An 18,380-nucleotide genomic window follows, 5' to 3' on the forward strand; every position below is an offset into this window, starting at 1 on the left:
CACAAATTGTAGTCAAAACATGTATGTTTCATACCACATAGGTGGTTAAGGTGCACACTCAATATTTTAACTGTAATTTGTGACTTAATTAGTGTCTGCTAGCAAAAAGAGCAGTTCTACCATAATTATGATTTCCATATTTTAAAATTGTCTGCTAATTATTAAATGTCACCTATCACAAATTGTTGTCAATACATGTATGTTTCATACCACATAGGTGGTTCAGGTGCACACCCAATATTTTTACTGTAATTAGTGACTTAATTAGTGTCTGCTAGCAAAAAGAGCAGTTCTACCATAATTATGATTTCTATATTTTAAAAATGTCTGCTAATTATTAAATATCACCTATCACAAATTGTAATCAATACATGTATGTTTCATACCATATAAGTAGATAAGGTGCACACTCAATATTTCCCAAAAAATATTGGGAATAGTGTTTATATACATGCACATAGAGATACACTTTCAGGGGGAGTGAGTACATTTGTTAGAATTTCTCTGTTTAAATGAATATTAGCCATTTACATTAATATATTGATGTCAAACTATAATTACGTGATTCAAAAAGATGTGATAAACTTTGATTCAAAGCATTATTATGCCTGATAGACTGTGGCTGCTAGTGTGTCTGCTAGCTTCCACTGTCTGCTGGGAGTGTCTGCTAGCTTCAGCCGAGTTCCACTGTCTGCTGGGAGTGTCTGCTAGCTTCAGCCGAGTTTCAGTTTGCCCAGAGTTATTGACGGCGGGCATGGTGCGCGTGGTCTGACATGGGAATGCCGACACTAGTTTTTAATATTTGATAATATTTACCTTGCGTTCGCCAAAAATGGCAGTTCCTAAACAAATGTTTGAGATTTTTAACCCACTTTTGCCGAGATAGTTGTATTCAACTTGACCCACGTCTACCATTTTGTCGTCTGATAAAAATCACATTAATAGTCTGCTGGTTCGTTTTAACAGTTCGAAATTTATTGATGGCATTACTTAAAACTATTATTTGTATGATAAAACATTTAATTTAATGTCATATTATATTGTACTAAGATTGAATTAATTGCTTTAGAAAATAGCTCCCACAACTATTGACGAACGTTGTACCACGAAAAGCTGTGAATTGATCACGTGACGACGCCATTTGACTTGACCGGTGGTGGGATCCTGTTCTGTGTGTTTATATATCACTTGCACAATCTCAAAATGGATAGAATTGATATGAGTTTAGGTGAGTTCGTTCTGCTATGTTTTTTGTTATCGTGTGTTTTATATTAGTTGTCCAGGCATGACCATGAATGTATATGTCATTTGTGTAAAGTTAGATCGATCATGGTGTTTTGTTGACAAAAAATATTAAAGATATTATAAGTACACGACACGACGCGTCAATTTTAAAACTACTGTAACGCTAATTAACAGTTAACAGTTGCAGCTGTACTAGATATTTATCATGCAGTACTGTTAATTCTATGAAATATGTTTATTAGAAATCTCACCAATATTTCTGAGACTCTATGGTTGTCGAATTGTTTAGCAACAAAATACGGTACATTCCTTAGATTCCAAACTTCCGGTGGCTTCTTTATCAATATGCTTGTTGCTCTTATTGGACAATGTTAAATGCAATCAAAACAATGGAATGTGCTTGTCTCCAGGCCCGTAGCCAGCATTTTTGAATAGGGGGTTCGAAAACAACAATAATATATTTGATGTGAAACGTGTAAATTTTATAATATGCAAAAAGTGTTTTTGAGCTCTGTTACAGACATTTTTATATTCTCGGCTTTAAATTCAATTAGTTTATTTTGTGTTACGTTGGTAAGTTATTTCACATAACATCTTTGAACTATTTTATCATTTTAGAGAAGGGGTCCTGAGCCATCTTCCACACACAGACAAAAACATCCACACCCTAGATTCACTACGGCAAAATGTTGTACACAAAAAAGACAAGACTGTACGTATCTTAGCAATATTGTCTAAGCATTTTAAGGTAGAATGCTATAGATTTTTCGCTCTTCACAGATGTTAACGCACATAAAAGTGAAACGATTTCATGTCGAAATCTGTCTACAATTATTCATTTTAATATTAGTCAATTTTGTATTATGTAATTTCATTGCTGTACAGGGCCTCAGTCCGTCATACAAAATATAATGGGTAGAAAAGTGTATAGCAGGTTTTAAAAACAATACAACATCCATGTAAACATATGGTACTAAGTTAAGCTGGATTCATATTCATCTCGTCGCTTGAAAACTTTTAAAAGATACAGAGCTAGTTGATATATGGTGTGGCAGTTTGTGTAGCGATGAAGTAATCCCGACTGTCAGTATTTGCATAATTGCATAGGGTTATTGACAAAAGATCAGCCCTTAGACCATTATAAAATGGACATATAAAAACAAAGTGAATTTTTATTTTCTACCATGCTAAATTCAAACGCATAACTGCAAAAACTAAAAAAATATTGATCTAACTGTATTTTTTGTGTGTCTGCCCACAGTCCCTCTATCACTGTGGTCTGCCCAATTCAACATTATGTTTATGGCAAAAACAGCGAAAACTCGTCAGTATATTTTTTAGTCTATAATTGCTTGCCAATAAATCTCCCAGGTTATAATACTAGTTTGATTTTTCCGAAAGTACACAGCCTGGATGATTGTAAAGTTGAGGCATGCCATTCTTGCTGACAACATTTAAGACATTTTCAGTATCTCCAAATTGTTTTTCAAATAAGACAATGACAAAACCATATTTGAACAGGAGATTTTAATGTGGGTTTCCCAAGTAAAACTGCCGGTCTCGTCTAATCGTTTAAGCATGAACGTTTAGGGGTTCCAGCTATTTTTACTTCAAGCAATTTTAACCAATATGAGATACAACGCTTGAAATAACCACAGCATAATGGCAGCCTTCCACATTCGTCTAACATCGCTACATTGTTTGTACAACTATTAACGCTAAGCAGATATCTGCAAAATGTTGTCTGTACCCTCTCGATTTCCGAATTTTCATACCCTCATATCGTTACCATAACAAATAACTGGCACAATGATTGCATCAAACAAATTAAATGCACTAACCAATGGCATACCACCAAGGTTTTTACAGTATATAATTTTTTTCGTCCACTGTAAATCTGATTCTAGAGGGCGGTAAAATATTATGCATATAGTGGCAGTTTAGCGCCGGTCTCAATAGACTTCAATGACTACATCTTCTTTTTATGAACCCACTAAAAATATAGTAAATCCTCCAAGACATCAAAAAAAACGTGTAAAAAATATGTTTGAACAATATGATTCATCACATAGTTTCAGTGCTGAAGCAACACTGTGGGGTGAATTTTTGGCTACAAGAAGCTCTTCGACCTATACAACTCGTGATGATAAATCTTCGGCATTTTTTTAATGATCTGTTCAACCCGTACGGTAGCTGTACATTACTGTCCAATAACACAAGCTACAAATACTAATACAATAAGTTAACTACATTTGGCTGATACACTCGGAACAAAACAGTATATATGCCATCATTAACTTGAAGAATACAAAACTAATGAACCAATATGAAAGTACAGTGTCGTGTTATCGTGTCAATCCCGTTCGATCCCCATACTTTACTAACTGAGCGAACACTAGCACAAGACAAACGAACCTATTCAGGACCACCACATCCTTCAGAGAGTGTCTACCATTACATTATTGTTTCAATGTTGTTTTAATATTTAACATCAGCTGCTTGAACGCGATCTTCATTACACCATCGAATAAGCTTACCCATTTAAAATCATGTATTGGCTTCTGTTAAACTGATACTTCACGATTGACATTCAAAGCTCGTTACCACCAAAATGCTCATTACTATTCAATTACGGCTGAGTTTGATAGTTACCTCACCGAGTCAAGTGATTTAAACGATGATAATTATTTTAATTAATACTGTACTCTACGACCATAAATCTATTCAGTTCCAAAATTTAGGGGGTTCGACCGAACCCCCCCCCCCCCCTCCCAAACTACGGGCCTGGTCTCACTACCATATTTATCACTGAGATTGATAGTCAACCGTAGCCAAAGCCTGAAGAATGAAAAATATATTATTGTTTAGCGTCTACCGTTCATGTCTCGAATTGTATTCAGCCAATAAGATGCATCATTTCATCATCATCATCATGTACCAGTTTGGATTTCTAGGTTATTCTATTACAATCCAGCATACTTTCAGAAAAATTGGCTACATGTAAGTTTTGTTTCAGGCTGCATGCCAGCTAATGCTGTTTTCGGAAAGTGTTCCTTTTGTACCTCCCATCCCTAACCTTACCCCTACCCTCCCATTTAATTGTACATGCCCCTCCTAAGAACATCTATAGTTATCTAGAGGGGTCATATACAAATGAATTGGGTAACTGGGAGTGAGTGTATAAGACTGCAAATGTGACTACAGTGAAAAAATATAAAGTGGTTGTCATCCAATGGGTGCTGGACATCTCAACCCGTTTTTCATTGGACAACTCAACCCAGTACCCCTAGATATCTCAACCCACATACCTGCCTCAAAATCCGTCATATATTTCTGTACCCTGAGTCCTGAGAAAGCTAATTTAACAGTCTTTAATACCATCCATTTAATACTTTGATACCATCCAGGTGTTTTATAAGAACACGAGAATATTAAGTTATCAAGGGCAACACTATTAACGTTGAACTAGAGAGAGGTTCGTGTCGCCACATTGAGATAAGGTCGGGTCAATGCGGTGGGTTGAGATGTCCAATTTGGGTCAAGATCTCTAGAAATCTCATCCAATAATACTGAATGGATTTATCGAACTGTGTCTCATCAAAAAACTTATTCAAATATTTGTATTTTCCATGGCTAACAAAGGTGGGGTTACCTTTTGATCAATACATGTTAATGTTTTAAAGTGTACAATGCGTGATTGACACTTGTAGACAATACAGTAAGCATTGTGGACAGGATTTCAAGAATCGCGTTCGAAGTGAAAACGACGAGGACCCACAGTGCTTGAAAGGCCTGGAGAGAACACTGCTATTTGTGTTTACCAAATATTGTCTCGTTCTAGTGTCTGGTCTTGCAACTATCACATAGTTTCCTTTCCAGTTCAAAGCAAACTATATCTCAAATCAAATCAAAAGATCATTTGTGTCCACTCACTTCACTATACAAGATTCAAATTAGTTTGGAGAAATCCAAGACATTTGAAGACACCATTCCAATGATGCAAACAACAACTTTGTTGACATTTGTTACATAAATGCTTGAGGTACACCATTGTTACGTTCACACGACAGCATTTTATTGGAGCCCAACGACTCAAGCTGGCTCAAGCCAGCAAAAATGGCTGTGTAAACGCGTTCGCCTCGAGCCAAGTCCGGCTCCACTAAACCCTCAGGATTGAACTCCAATAGGGTTGAGTCCCGACATGGCTCCGATCGTGTAAACGCATCGGGCCCAACTATCGGAGCCGAAATCACGCCCTCAATCGTCTTCTTCAAGTAACCTTTCATTTCATTTATGGCGGAGACAACATCTTTCATAATTTCACGCAATTTCCAGCTTGAATAAGAGGTTCGCGTCCTAATATATAGTAACGAATTATTGCGATAGAACGACTGAACCGAAACATTTTAAAAACACTAAAGATAAAAATCGTAGAAGCGATCGCGGTACGGTGACGTGTTCCTGGTAGGTTTAGATTCTTCCATAGTTTCTCTATGATAGATAGAGAATCTGTGATTCTTCCTACATGTAGTAGTTTAGATATCACTACAGTTGAATAAGTAGTTACAAAAATTAGCTGCCGTGTTTTCTGTTTATTCGAGATACTAGTACATGTACCTAAATCATAATACCAGTCATTGTCTTTTCTACCTCCATGCTCAGGCTCTTTTTTCTCCTAGCTCAACAGCATCATGCCATGTAAAGAAAAAACACAAGCCCGACACTAAAATCGGTTTCAGTCACTAATTATTTAAGGGCACTGTTCCGTTCGACTCTGATCATACTCTGGCAGATCTCGGCTCTCATTCGGTTCCCGACCGTATGAACGCATTGGAGATAATCTCCTGTTAATCAGTGGGAGGAGCAGTAGTTTGGCTCCGATAGAATGCTGCCGTGTGAACATAGCACATGTTGGATACTTCTGAAGTAACAAATCTGCATTCCAAAGAAAGGATGCTTTAGGCTGGTCTGAATAATGATATTTTGACTATGTGAAAGTAAACTAAATTTAATCTTGTTTATTCAACAAATAATAAATTTAGGCTAGCCTTAGCATAGCTCCTCTAATAGGCATTCTGAATGTTGTACTGTTGTTGTAAGAAATGGTTACAGTCCTTAGCATAACAAACAAATGGTGTTTATTCCTAAGCTTATTGTCTGCATGTGTTGTATGTTACTGATGATCATGTTATGCAGTGTGCTCCCCAGGACTCAAACACCATAGCGATACTGCTTGTCAGACACCGCCACACTCAAAATCATTACCACCATGCAGCAAATGCTTGATTTCCGCAACTGTTGTTCTAGATGCATCCCCGCTGTTCATAAACAGCCATAAACTATTACCAGCAGTCAACATAAACTATTACCAGCATTCAAAAGACTGCTAAGTTTATTTGGGTCAGCATGTACTCATTGAAATTTTTAGTTTATTTACGTAATTCATTGGTCATGCCATAGCTGATGTCAAAAATAAAACATTCAAATAAAAGTTTATTGTAATGTGGGAAAATAAATCCTAAATAGAATCAAAAATAAAAAAAAATGTTCAATGTAGTTTTCCATTGTAACTGGTTTATATGAATCTGTAAAACATCACAAATTCAGTCTCTATGCTACCTTACCAATCTCACGACAACCGATGTTTGATTTGAAAACAAAAATGGTTCAAAGAAATGCTGATTCAAATGTTGAAAATAAAACTTTTATGAAATCTTTGCAGACTTCACATAAGGCCACGAAAACTTGACGTCAAAAAGTTTGACTTATCAATGTTCGTTTAATTAAGGGATGATCCTGATCACCTGACAGTCAATTTTGCCATTGTACTATTTTGACTAATCAACTAACTACCAATGTGCTACTGACATTCTGTTGTTGATAGTATCACATTCCCAAAGTATCACAGCAGGAAACGCTCAGAGTTCTATTGTCACAATGTGCAATTCGCGTTCGTAAATTAGCTTACTGGTAATCCCCTCGTTGTCTACGTTAACATAAAATTAGCATGTATTGTGACATTATTTTCACCCAAGATACCTCACGATTCATTTCTGTGCAGGCTAACACAACTTTATTTATATTTTTCGTTGCTGTGAAAGTTTCAACTTTCTGGCTTTTTGGTATTTTATTTTAACGAAATACAGTCAAACCTGTCTATAGCGGCCACCCAAGGGACTTTGAAATTTTGGCCTTTATAGACAGGTGGCCTTTCTATACAGGTTCACTAATTTATTCATGAATATTAATTAGGCACTGAATGTATTAAAACGGATCTCGCAACCCCATTTGACACACTATTACACTACTGTACACAGTATCCAAACACTTTATTACAAATAAAAATGTTGATTTTAAATTGTATTATGTAAACTAAAATCATTTCACAAAAAATTGATCATTGCACAATAATGAGTATTATGAAAATTATTTGAAGATTTGTACAGTAAAGTTGATGTTCAGCAGCAGTTTGAGTCTCATTTCCTACTAAAGAAATCACTCCGCTTGCTTTGCTTAGCTATTCTGAATTTCTTTGTTTCTTTAAATATCTATTGTGTCTGGTAACTGTTCTAATAAATCGGAATGTTTCTGGGCTATAGCAAATTCTTTCAAGGAGAAGGAAGAGGGACAGTTAGCAGTGCTTTATTGATCCCTACAACGTTACGTATACGGAAAGAACACTTATCTATTGTATTCTTCCAGTTACATGTATGTGACAACTTGAAAGTTTCCTCCCAAATCACAATTCCCTAAACATTTCGTTCATTTTTTTTCAAAAATTTTCTCGACCTACCTCACTTACGAAATGGTTGATCCCTAATCAAAACATTACTTTGCGCAATCGAAATCTGTGCGACTTCCATGTTATTGTACTGGTGCAACAATAGGAACATGTGAACTATGCCTGGCGGCTTTGGCCGCCCATGGAGGTAATAATGGGCCGGCGAACTGGGGTCAATTTAACATCATTGTTAAAAGCATCTATTGTTACATGTACCGAGGCAGTAGCGACCGAAAAAAAATTGTTGAACGAATTTAGTTTAGACAACGAGACGATACTGCACACACATTCCCTCGCAGTGATCGATACACACTAATGCAGGGCTAACGGAAACGACTCTTCTTTTTGACCCGAGTTATCATAACCCCGGAAGAACAAGAACGCACATGCGCAAGGCTAATTAGCATAATTTATTTGGATGGATAAACAGGCATGGCCGTTGCGTTGATTTTTTTACTTTTTGCTATCAGTTCCAGTTACATGCGTATTTATCGGTAATTATAGGAGTTCAAAGTGAATAAATATCGATACTAAATAACAAGTGAGCTGTTATGGGCAGAGCTCCAGAAGGAGTACCTACACTTTATGCAATTTTTTTTAAATTATGCTAATTTATTCATGACGTAGCAGTTTCTGTGCTCATGAATATTCATTAATTTGTGGGTCAATACATTTTAAAAGGGGCGATATATTATTTTTGGGAGAAGAGTTAGAAAGGGGGATTAGCAATCCTTAGGGGGTCAATACAAAAGAAGGGACCCATTTGGAGAGCAGCCATGCTCCTCGTGTCTGTTGTTGCACGTGACCTACAGCTGTCAACTGTGTTCGTTCTTCGACTGTGTTCGTTCTTCGACGTTCTTCATCTGGCTTCCATGTGGGGTAGTATTCTTGTGTTATGTTTGACTTGAGTTTTTGAATCCGCTGTTTATGTTTTTAACGTCTTTCATGTCTTTTGTAGGAGTGTCCAAACCGTGATTCGAACTTGCGATCTTTGAGTTCCCAGCGCACTGTCTTGTCCTCTGCACCACGAGTGTCTTCACACAGGAGTTAGGATTTAAGTCCTATTCATAGGAGCACTGTCTTCACTAGCATTCAAAAATCTAACTAAACATACTGGATTCGAACCAGCGATCGCTCACATTGCTGACATAGTACAAATCAACTGAGCTATGTGGGTAGTCATGCAAATTAAATAAGTTGTTGTCATATTTAGCTTTATTGCCAAATGGTGTTTGCGAGAAAAAGATGGGCAGGCAAGGGAATTGAACCCAGGTCCTCCTGATCACTATGCAGAAAACTGACCCACAAGACCACATTGGATTGACTGGATGTGTTTGCATTTGATAAGACTATATAGTGTGTATATATATAGAAATACAACATATTTCTATTATTGAGTTACAATTGTCCAAAAAATTGCCAATTTTGTGTTTTTACTTGTGTAAACTATATATGCATGCCATAACCCGTTAGTGTACATCTTGCCAATTGGGTGTTTGCCATTTGCGTTGCCCATACCTGACCCGACCCTAACCCTAATGTCAAGACACATTCCTGTTAATAATTCCGTTGCCCATACCTGACCCGACCCTAACCCTAATGCCAAGACACGTTCTTGTTTATAATTGCTCAATAATGATACTCTGTTGTGCACTGTCTGCGGGTAAGTTGCATTGATGTCAACTGATTAAACAAGTCGCATTTAAGTAATTTCCACTATTAACAAGTGGTTAAATTGTGACAATAAATGTGTGGACAAATATTTGAGATTAATTTTGGTGTAGACAACTCTCGTTTAATTATTTTACACCATTACAAGTTGTTAAATTGAGAGAATAAATGTCTCAACAAATATTAAATACTTAGTTTGATGTAAACAACTCACGTTTGATTAATTCCCACAATTACAGGTTGTTAAATTGAAAGAATAAATGTGCGGACAAATATTTTAGACTTATTTTTGTGTAGACATCTCTCGTTTGATTAATTCCCACAATTACATGTTGTTAAATTGAGAAAATAAATGTGCGGACAAATATTTTAGACTTATTTTGGTGTAGACAGCTCTCGTTTAATTATTTTACACCATTCCAAGTTGTTAAATTGAGAGAATAAATGTATGGACAAATATTTTAGACTTATTTTGGTGTAGACAGCTCTCGTTTAATTATTTTACACCATTACAAGTTGTTAAATTGAGAGAATAAGTGTGCGGACAAATATTTTAGACTTATTTTGGTGTAGACAGCTCTCGTTTGATTAATTCCCACAATTACAAGTTGTTAAATTGAGAGAATAAATGTGCGGACAAATATTTTAGACTTATTTTGGTGTAGACAGCTCTCGTTTAATTATTTTACACCATTACAAGTTGTTAAATTGAGAGAATAAATGTGCGGACAAATATTTTAGACTTATTTTGGTGTAGACAGCTCTCGTTTAATTATTTTACACCATTACAAGTTGTTAAATTGAGAGAATAAATGTGCGGACAAATATTTTAGACTTATTTTGGTGTAGACAGCTCTCGTTTAATTATTTTACACCATTACAAGTTGTTAAATTGAGAGAATAAATGTGCGGACAAATATTTTAGACTTATTTTGGTGTAGACAACTCTTGTTTAATTATTTTACACCATTACAAGTTGTTAAATTGAGAGAATAAATGTATGGACAAGCATTTGAAACTTATTTTGGTGTAGACAACTCTCATTTGATTAATTCCAACAATTACAAGTTCTTAAATTGACAGAATGAATGTATGGACAAATATTGACCATTATATTTGTGAGTAAATACCTGTTGTTTAATTAATTTCCACCTCTACAAGGTTGAGAGAATAAATGTGTCGACAAATATTTGATACTTATTTAGGTGTAAGAACTCGTGTTTGACCAACTTCCACCATTGCAAGTTGTTAAAATAATGAAATAAATATACTGGTATTATTGGATATTTGATTTAATTGTGAAACTTTCTAACAAAATGTTAACTGCTGGCTTCGAACCCTCAATCAACAATTCCGCAGACACGGTATAAATTCAACAACACCACAGAAGATATTCGTCTGTTGCCTGAATTGTTTTCGTAATATAGGGAACGCCATCGACACTTTAACAAAACTTACATTGACTTGGGTCTTGTTTATCTCTTGTCACAATCTGGAAACTGTTGAACAAATTGCGCGTCGTCCAGTTTAAGACGTTAGTTATTTTATTATTTATTCATTCAGTTTTGTATGGTGGAGTTTTGTGAGGTTTATTATTTTTTTGCGACGTTCTTTGTTTACTTGTTTACGGTTTGAGAGATTTCAGTTTATTTGATTTACGTTTTTACGGTAGCTCTGAGCGGGACTCGAACCCACTGTCTTTTCAAGCTAATTTTGTTTTATTTTGATGGCACGCTTGTGTACCACGCCACGACGTTGGTCGTTAAGTGGTGTTCATTTTTCTAACTACTCCAGTGTTCCGATGAGTTGAACGGAAAAGCCAAAACGATTGCTGGTTTCTGATTGCTTCGGTTCTGGTGAGTGTGTATCTAGTGTGATTCGAACACATGTCGTTTGTATTGGGCGTTTTTTTATTTCCCATGTTAGCTACGCCGTAATATGCAACCACTTCCCCGTTTTATTGTGATTTTGAGTGTTTAATGATGTCTTCCTCACGCGTCACGCCATGACCCAGTTTCAACCACACGGCCATTTTGCAACACAGTTCGTGACCCTCGGCATCACCCGACTGACTATATGAGCGTTCTCTTCAACTGTTAAGCTAGTAGGATTTATTACCGTTATTATCATTATATTGTCACGTGATTTGTTTTACCTTATGTGTAATGTCTTAAGTATCTTTATTGTAATTTGTATATACCAATTCGTATATACCGAGGAAACGACCCCGATTGAAGGTCATGTATTTTATGACGTCACCAATTCGTGTGTAGGTACTGCTTCTAGATCTGTGCCCTGTTATGTTTTTTTTGTTGGTAATCAATTCGATCGAGGATTTACCGTCAGCATTCCGATTCACCCCAGCCACATGCATAGGGACCGTGACTGTGTCCTGGCGACTCACAACTTTTGCGGGTCGTCATCGTTGTGATTGCTCGATTCATTAATTGAACAAAATTGTAAGTTATTCCAATGGTATACATATTTCAACAAAACATTAAAACATTAATGACAGCATGTTTTTTTATCAAGACACTTTCAAATTCGTAATTATGTTTTTGGCGTTCCATAGCCATCGGTACGGTGTGCTTGCCGTGGTAAACTGAATTATAAACAAGAATAAAACATAATTGCCGAAGCCATCGGTTGAATGAAAGGTGTGAAAACGTGCTAACTTTGTCCTTTGTGAGCTTATTAGTTGTCTGAGGTGGAAGGCAGTAGTCTGCAAGACATCCGGGAACTATGTCCGTTATATGCAGTTCAACTGTTCACTGCGGCCGATGAAGCGTGGCCGTTGGCCGCGTTAGGCAGGTGGCCGCTGTAAACAGGGTACTTTACATGTAAAATTTGTAGGGACCGCTATAGGCAGGTGGCCGCTATATCCAGGTGGCCGTTAACACAGGTTTGACTGTATGGGGAAAACCGAAAACATTATTTAGATGCACTATATATGCATGAAGAGGATGTGAAATAAAAACCAACATCGTCATTGCAGGGTTCTCCCCAGGGCTTTTTAGCGGCGCTATACTTGGGACCTCGGAGCTATGTGTTCCCACCTGGCGCTTGATTTCATACTTAACATGCCAATATCAGATGTGCAAACGCTTTGTTCGCCACGCTGGTCGGCCCCTACCGTCACTCAAAATTAGTGACCACCACGGAAACGCTTCCGACCAGGACTATTGTCCGATTGTTATTATAATTACGTACCGACATACACGCATCCTGCCAGTCATGGATTATAATTTGTAAACAATAGTAGACCTAGTCGCACGATACGTAGCGGCTAGTCAAATTTGTGAAATTAGCACCTCTTTGTTTGTAATTAAATACTTTCTACAATAGACACAGTCTTTAGATTGAAGGCTAAAATTCTTTCAAAATCAATTCCACCTCGATATAACGTGGTCAAAGCGGAGTTCACGATCTGTTTATGCGACTCAAGAAAAAACGTGTTTATTGCGTAATTTGGTAAAATACATTTGAACTGTTATCATCGCGAATCATGTAAAAACTCTTCTTTCAAGACCTATTTTACCTTTTAAAAATTGCAAATCACCTCTTTCGAAAGCCATCATGGAGTTTTTAATTGAAATCGGTGCCAACACATTGTGCTACGACATCGCTTAACTTCCGCAATGTAATTTTTATGATCACTACCATTCGAAAAACTTCGGATTCTACTGGCATTACCATGCGGCATTTTGATTGGTTAATGGGATTCTTGACCCATCGGGTCAAAGGACACATGCTAATGTTTCACAAACATCATGGCGGGTCTGTTTTTTTTTTACATTTCATATCAAAATAAAAAAAAGTTACATTTGTTGAGGAATTATTGGTATACAGGGTTCTCCACGGTTTGAAAATTAAACAGGGCGCGCCAATGTGAAGTGGGCGTGGCACATTTGTAACGTGCATCATTGGCAAGGATGTTAAAAAATGGAAACCAAAAAATCTATAAATCTACATATTATTACATATGCATAATATATATTTAATATTACAAAATGAATAGGAATTCTGAAGAGCTATTATTAAGTAAATGTCAGCACGTACAATCAGCTGATTTTAGCTGCACGATTCCTCAAGCGGCGACATCAGTTTACAAGTAATGATCACGTCCAGAAAAAGACGTAACAAGTTTGTTAATTTATTGTCCCAAATAGATACATACATGCTTTATTTAATTTTTAGCAAAAATTTATATTTATGATTTATATTTATTTGGATGAAGCAAAATAAAATGTATGTCGCACAAACGTTCGTAATTTGTTCATTAAAAAACTTGCATGAATGGCATCAAAAACCAAGGTGATCAAACGAAATAAAATGTACACAATAGAAGATTTTCGATCTGCAGTTAACAGTTACTATCAAAAATAATAGAATTAGGTATAAAAAAACAAAATACATACTTAAAAGAATAATTTTCATTCGAATCAAAAGTTTGTTGATGTCTGCTTCGTTGAAGACAGCTATGACCCGGAAACAGTTCATTTTACTGTGTGCACCCTGATACTATGTAACGATGCTTTTGATTGGCCAAAGCCACGCATTGACGCGAAAAACAACCAATCAGAATATTTGTTCCAAAAAAACACAAGTAAATTTATTTCCTCCACTTATGATGCGAGTTGAAAGCATGGCCGTTTTACCGGGGTTTTTAAATCGTGATTTAAAGAAAATTCAACTTTAAATAGTGACATTTAAATATAAACATTTACATGTTCAAGCAAGCATTCATGTGGACTTCTTGGTGATCAGCAATGTCTGTGATGGTACGTCGGCTGCGTTGGTCGTTTACCGATCATGCAAGTGCACAGCTGCCCGGTTACTGCCTTTGTTCCACTCGGCGGTGACGATGTTGCCGCTACCTAGTCACGGCGTGAACTTGGTTTTAACCATAGACCTTATGTTTAACGAATGGTTTTACCGATAACGATTTTATATATTTGACATCACCCTGGCAGTAAAAATATGGGTACGGTAATGCACTTTTCTAGACCACATGTTCATTTTTAATCGTGTTGAAAAAACTTGTAACTTTTTGTTTGGTGGTGTTATCACCTCACGGTGACCTGCTACGATAACAAACCGGAATTTTCACAGTTGCACCTTAAAACAATGAACCAGTTACCCTGAGCACGATGAATCATCTTCGGAAGACAATGAGTGTTGGCCTGTTTTGTAAACAATTCTTTGTCTGATACCATGCAGGGCGCACAGGAAATATAACAGGGCGCTGACAATTTAAACAGGGCGCCAATTTCAGATAACAGGGCGCGGCGCCCTGTAAAAACCCCTTGTGGAGAACCCTGGTATAACCGGTGTATAACATCGCCAAGTAAGTTATGTCACGTCGTAACTTTGATGATCGTTTTGAATTTTTATTTGTTCGCTCATTACTGTAAATGTAAACGTTTTAGAAGTTGATGGTACGAATAATAAATTAGAACAGTACGCCAATTTACTACGTGATCGATTTTTTGAAGGAGAATGTTTTTGGAGTGTTTTACAATACAATTAAATTGCAACAATAATTTATTTGTGTTTGTTTTTAGTCTGCAGCATTTGTATTTCGAGAATGTTTCAAACTCTTCTAAATTGTGAAACATAATGTGTTGATTCCATTAAAACAATATTTGCATTGTGACTGAGCTCACTAATATTCATAATTGTAAATGAATTCTGTTAATCAATGAAGGAAAGTTATGTAAATGATATGCAAATTATTATGCAAATTAGCTGTGGCGCTTTGCATTTTTTCTCTGGGGAGAACCCTGCATTGTGTATGGCTTCATGTTGGCACCTGGCCACTAACGAGACTGAATTTTTAACTGGAAAAAACGAATGCAAAAATAAGAGAACAGCAATGGAAATAATATTTGCCATTTTTTGGGATATCTAACCCCCTAAATAATACTAACTATATGACAGTTTAAGCAGAAATGTGCATATACGAGGGTCGATACAATTGGATACTCTCAACATAACAGCGACAATAGTATGTGTCACCATTTTTAAAACAAAAATTCTGCCAAGCACATGTTCCGAGTAACATGACATGCTGTTATTTACAGCTGTTTTGAGAATTATTCGGACAGTCAGTTAGCAATATATCTTGGAACTTTGCAAAACACTTGGGTCTTTTTCCAATCTAGACTTGATGGCACCGTTGTATTGGCACGCCCACAGTTGGGATCATTCCATTATCTTGCTAGACGCGGGTAAAATGCTGTTTTCAAAACGACACGCATTGGTAATAACATACATCACAGTCCCAGAGGGACTGTGCATACATTACCAAGTTATATGTGCATTCAAAGTGTTATTTTAAATTGTTATAACCATCTGAGTCTACCTGACATAGCGCAATTTACAAAACAATCCCTGAGTGTTCAGTAAGCCCAGGTATTAATGAACTTGTCATTGGCGAGAAGGCTCAAAGTACAAATGTAGTGTTCCTTGGCATTGGACGCGCTGCAGTTTTGCGACAGTTTTGAGCCAAACTAAAAGTTGTTTTCACATTACTGGTACATTATGTATCAGATTCAGATTTTATACTGAGGTGGGAGAGTACGTCAGGGATACACGGGCGGAAAACTTGATTATAATGCTTTGATGGACTTTGTCAAATCAAAAGTGCCTTCCTTGAGTGAATCACTTTTTCAACTGCAGTTTGAAAATGACGAGGGTATGACGACCGTTATTATGTCTAGTTCATTTTTGTAACGAGGACAATTGACTAAAATTATCGAGGGGTTGACATTTTTCGACAAATTTAAGCACCCAACTTGCGATTTTTAAAATTACTGAAAATAATTACAATAAAAATATTAAAAAAAAAGAATGGTTGCTGTATACGCACACTAGATAATACTTGCAATTCACCATGCCGACAACCCCTATGAAATAGTAATCCCAAACCAAGCACGCATCAATCAAGTGGCGCCGACAAGTCTAGATTAGGCAAAGACCAAAGTGTTTTGCAAAGTTGCAAGTTATTTTGCTAACTGACTGTCTGAATAATTTTCAGAACGGCTGTAATATGATTAGAATGGGTCATATGACAACATATAATCAGTGTGGTTGTCTAAAAGCTATAATTAATTCCATCTTTTAAGTTTTATTAGTCCCCGTTCGGATATTACACATATGCACAACAATTTGTTTCACAATCTGATTCAAGATGACCAAATGATGGCCATTGTTTTGCTAAAAAATCATCAAAATCAAGCATTTTTGAGCTGTTTACTGATGGATTTTGTTCAAACTTGGTATATACATTGGACATTATAGGACCTTGATGCACATCATTTTGTTTTCAGATAAGATTCAAAATTGCCTACTGGCGATCATTTTGTTTTAATGAATATCATGCCAACATCGATTAACAAGCGTGGAGTGTACACATTATCATACAATGCTGCAGGGTTCTGCCCAGGTTGACAAGAGTGCCGGGCGCTCATTAATATTCATGAGCTAATTAACATACTTGATGTTTGTTTTGAGGTGTCAAGTCAGTGAACCCCACCAAAATCATGGTATGGCACACAAATACGCCATGAACAAAAATAGACAACAATTGTAATGCTACTATTAACTACTTCTTATTTATTTCAGAGAAATACTTTTTTGTTACAAATATATATTAGTAGTCAGATGCTGTTATTGATTATGTATATATACTGTTGTTAGATGTAAAATAACAAACCCAAAATAAATACTGAAATGTGTTGTGTTGTCCATTTAATTATATTTTATTATTATTACTGTGTTTTTCTCTTACACAACAGGGTGGAATGAATAAATAAAATAAAACAAAATACACAAACTATTTACCTACTGCTATGTAAAATAATTAAGTTAGATAAATAAATAAATAAATAAATAAATAAATAAATAAATAAATAAATAAATAAATAAATAAATAAATAAATAAATAAATAAATAAATAAATAAATAAATAAATAAATAAATAAATAAATAAATAAATAAATAAATAAATAAATAAATAAATAAATAAATAAATAAATAAATAAATAAATAAATAAATAAATAAATAAATAAATAAATAAATAAATAAATAAATAAATAAATAAATAAATAAATAAATAAATAAATAAATAAATAAATAAATAAATAAATAAATAAATAAATAAATAAATAAATAAATAAATAAATAAATAAATAAATAAATAAATAAATAAATAAATAAATAAATAAATAAATAAATAAATAAATAAATAAATAAATAAATAAATAAATAAATAAATAAATAAATAAATAAATAAATAAATAAATAAATAAATAAATAAATAAATAAATAAATAAATAAATAAATAAATAAATAAATAAATAAATAAATAAATAAATAAATAAATAAATAAATAAATAAATAAATAAATAAATAAATAAATAAATAAATGAATGTATGTGTCCATAATATTATTTCATTTATAGTAAAGTTCATTTATTTCTTCAGGGAAATTCGTCGATTTTTTTTCTCTGCCCATTTTTGAACGGCGGCTTGGTAGTCATAACTGTCGACAGTTGGGCCGTCAATTGCGATCCGAACAAGATTATCCAGGCTGGTTTGGTTTAGTCGATTTCGTTGGATGGTTTTGACGAGCTTTAATTGCGAGAATGTTCTCTCGGAATCTGCAGTATGGCAAGGAAG

At 35.2% G+C, this 18,380-nt stretch overlaps 1 protein-coding gene across 1 annotated transcript in view; it reads left to right on the forward strand.

The window, feature by feature from the left end:
- Positions 1-1,092: 1,092 nt before the first annotated feature.
- Positions 1,093-18,380, forward strand: part of LOC100370985 (uncharacterized) — a 51,713-nt gene continuing 34,425 nt past the window's right edge. The window contains exon 1 of the mRNA XM_085502672.1: positions 1,093-1,228. Within this exon, the coding sequence (XP_085358798.1) occupies positions 1,204-1,228 (25 nt within the window). The 5' untranslated portion in view covers positions 1,093-1,203. The remainder of the gene's footprint in view (positions 1,229-18,380) is intronic.

This window comes from Saccoglossus kowalevskii, chromosome 1, assembly GCF_978046115.1.
Source record: "Saccoglossus kowalevskii chromosome 1, keSacKowa6.1, whole genome shotgun sequence".
Classification (NCBI taxonomy): Eukaryota; Metazoa; Hemichordata; class Enteropneusta; family Harrimaniidae; genus Saccoglossus; species Saccoglossus kowalevskii.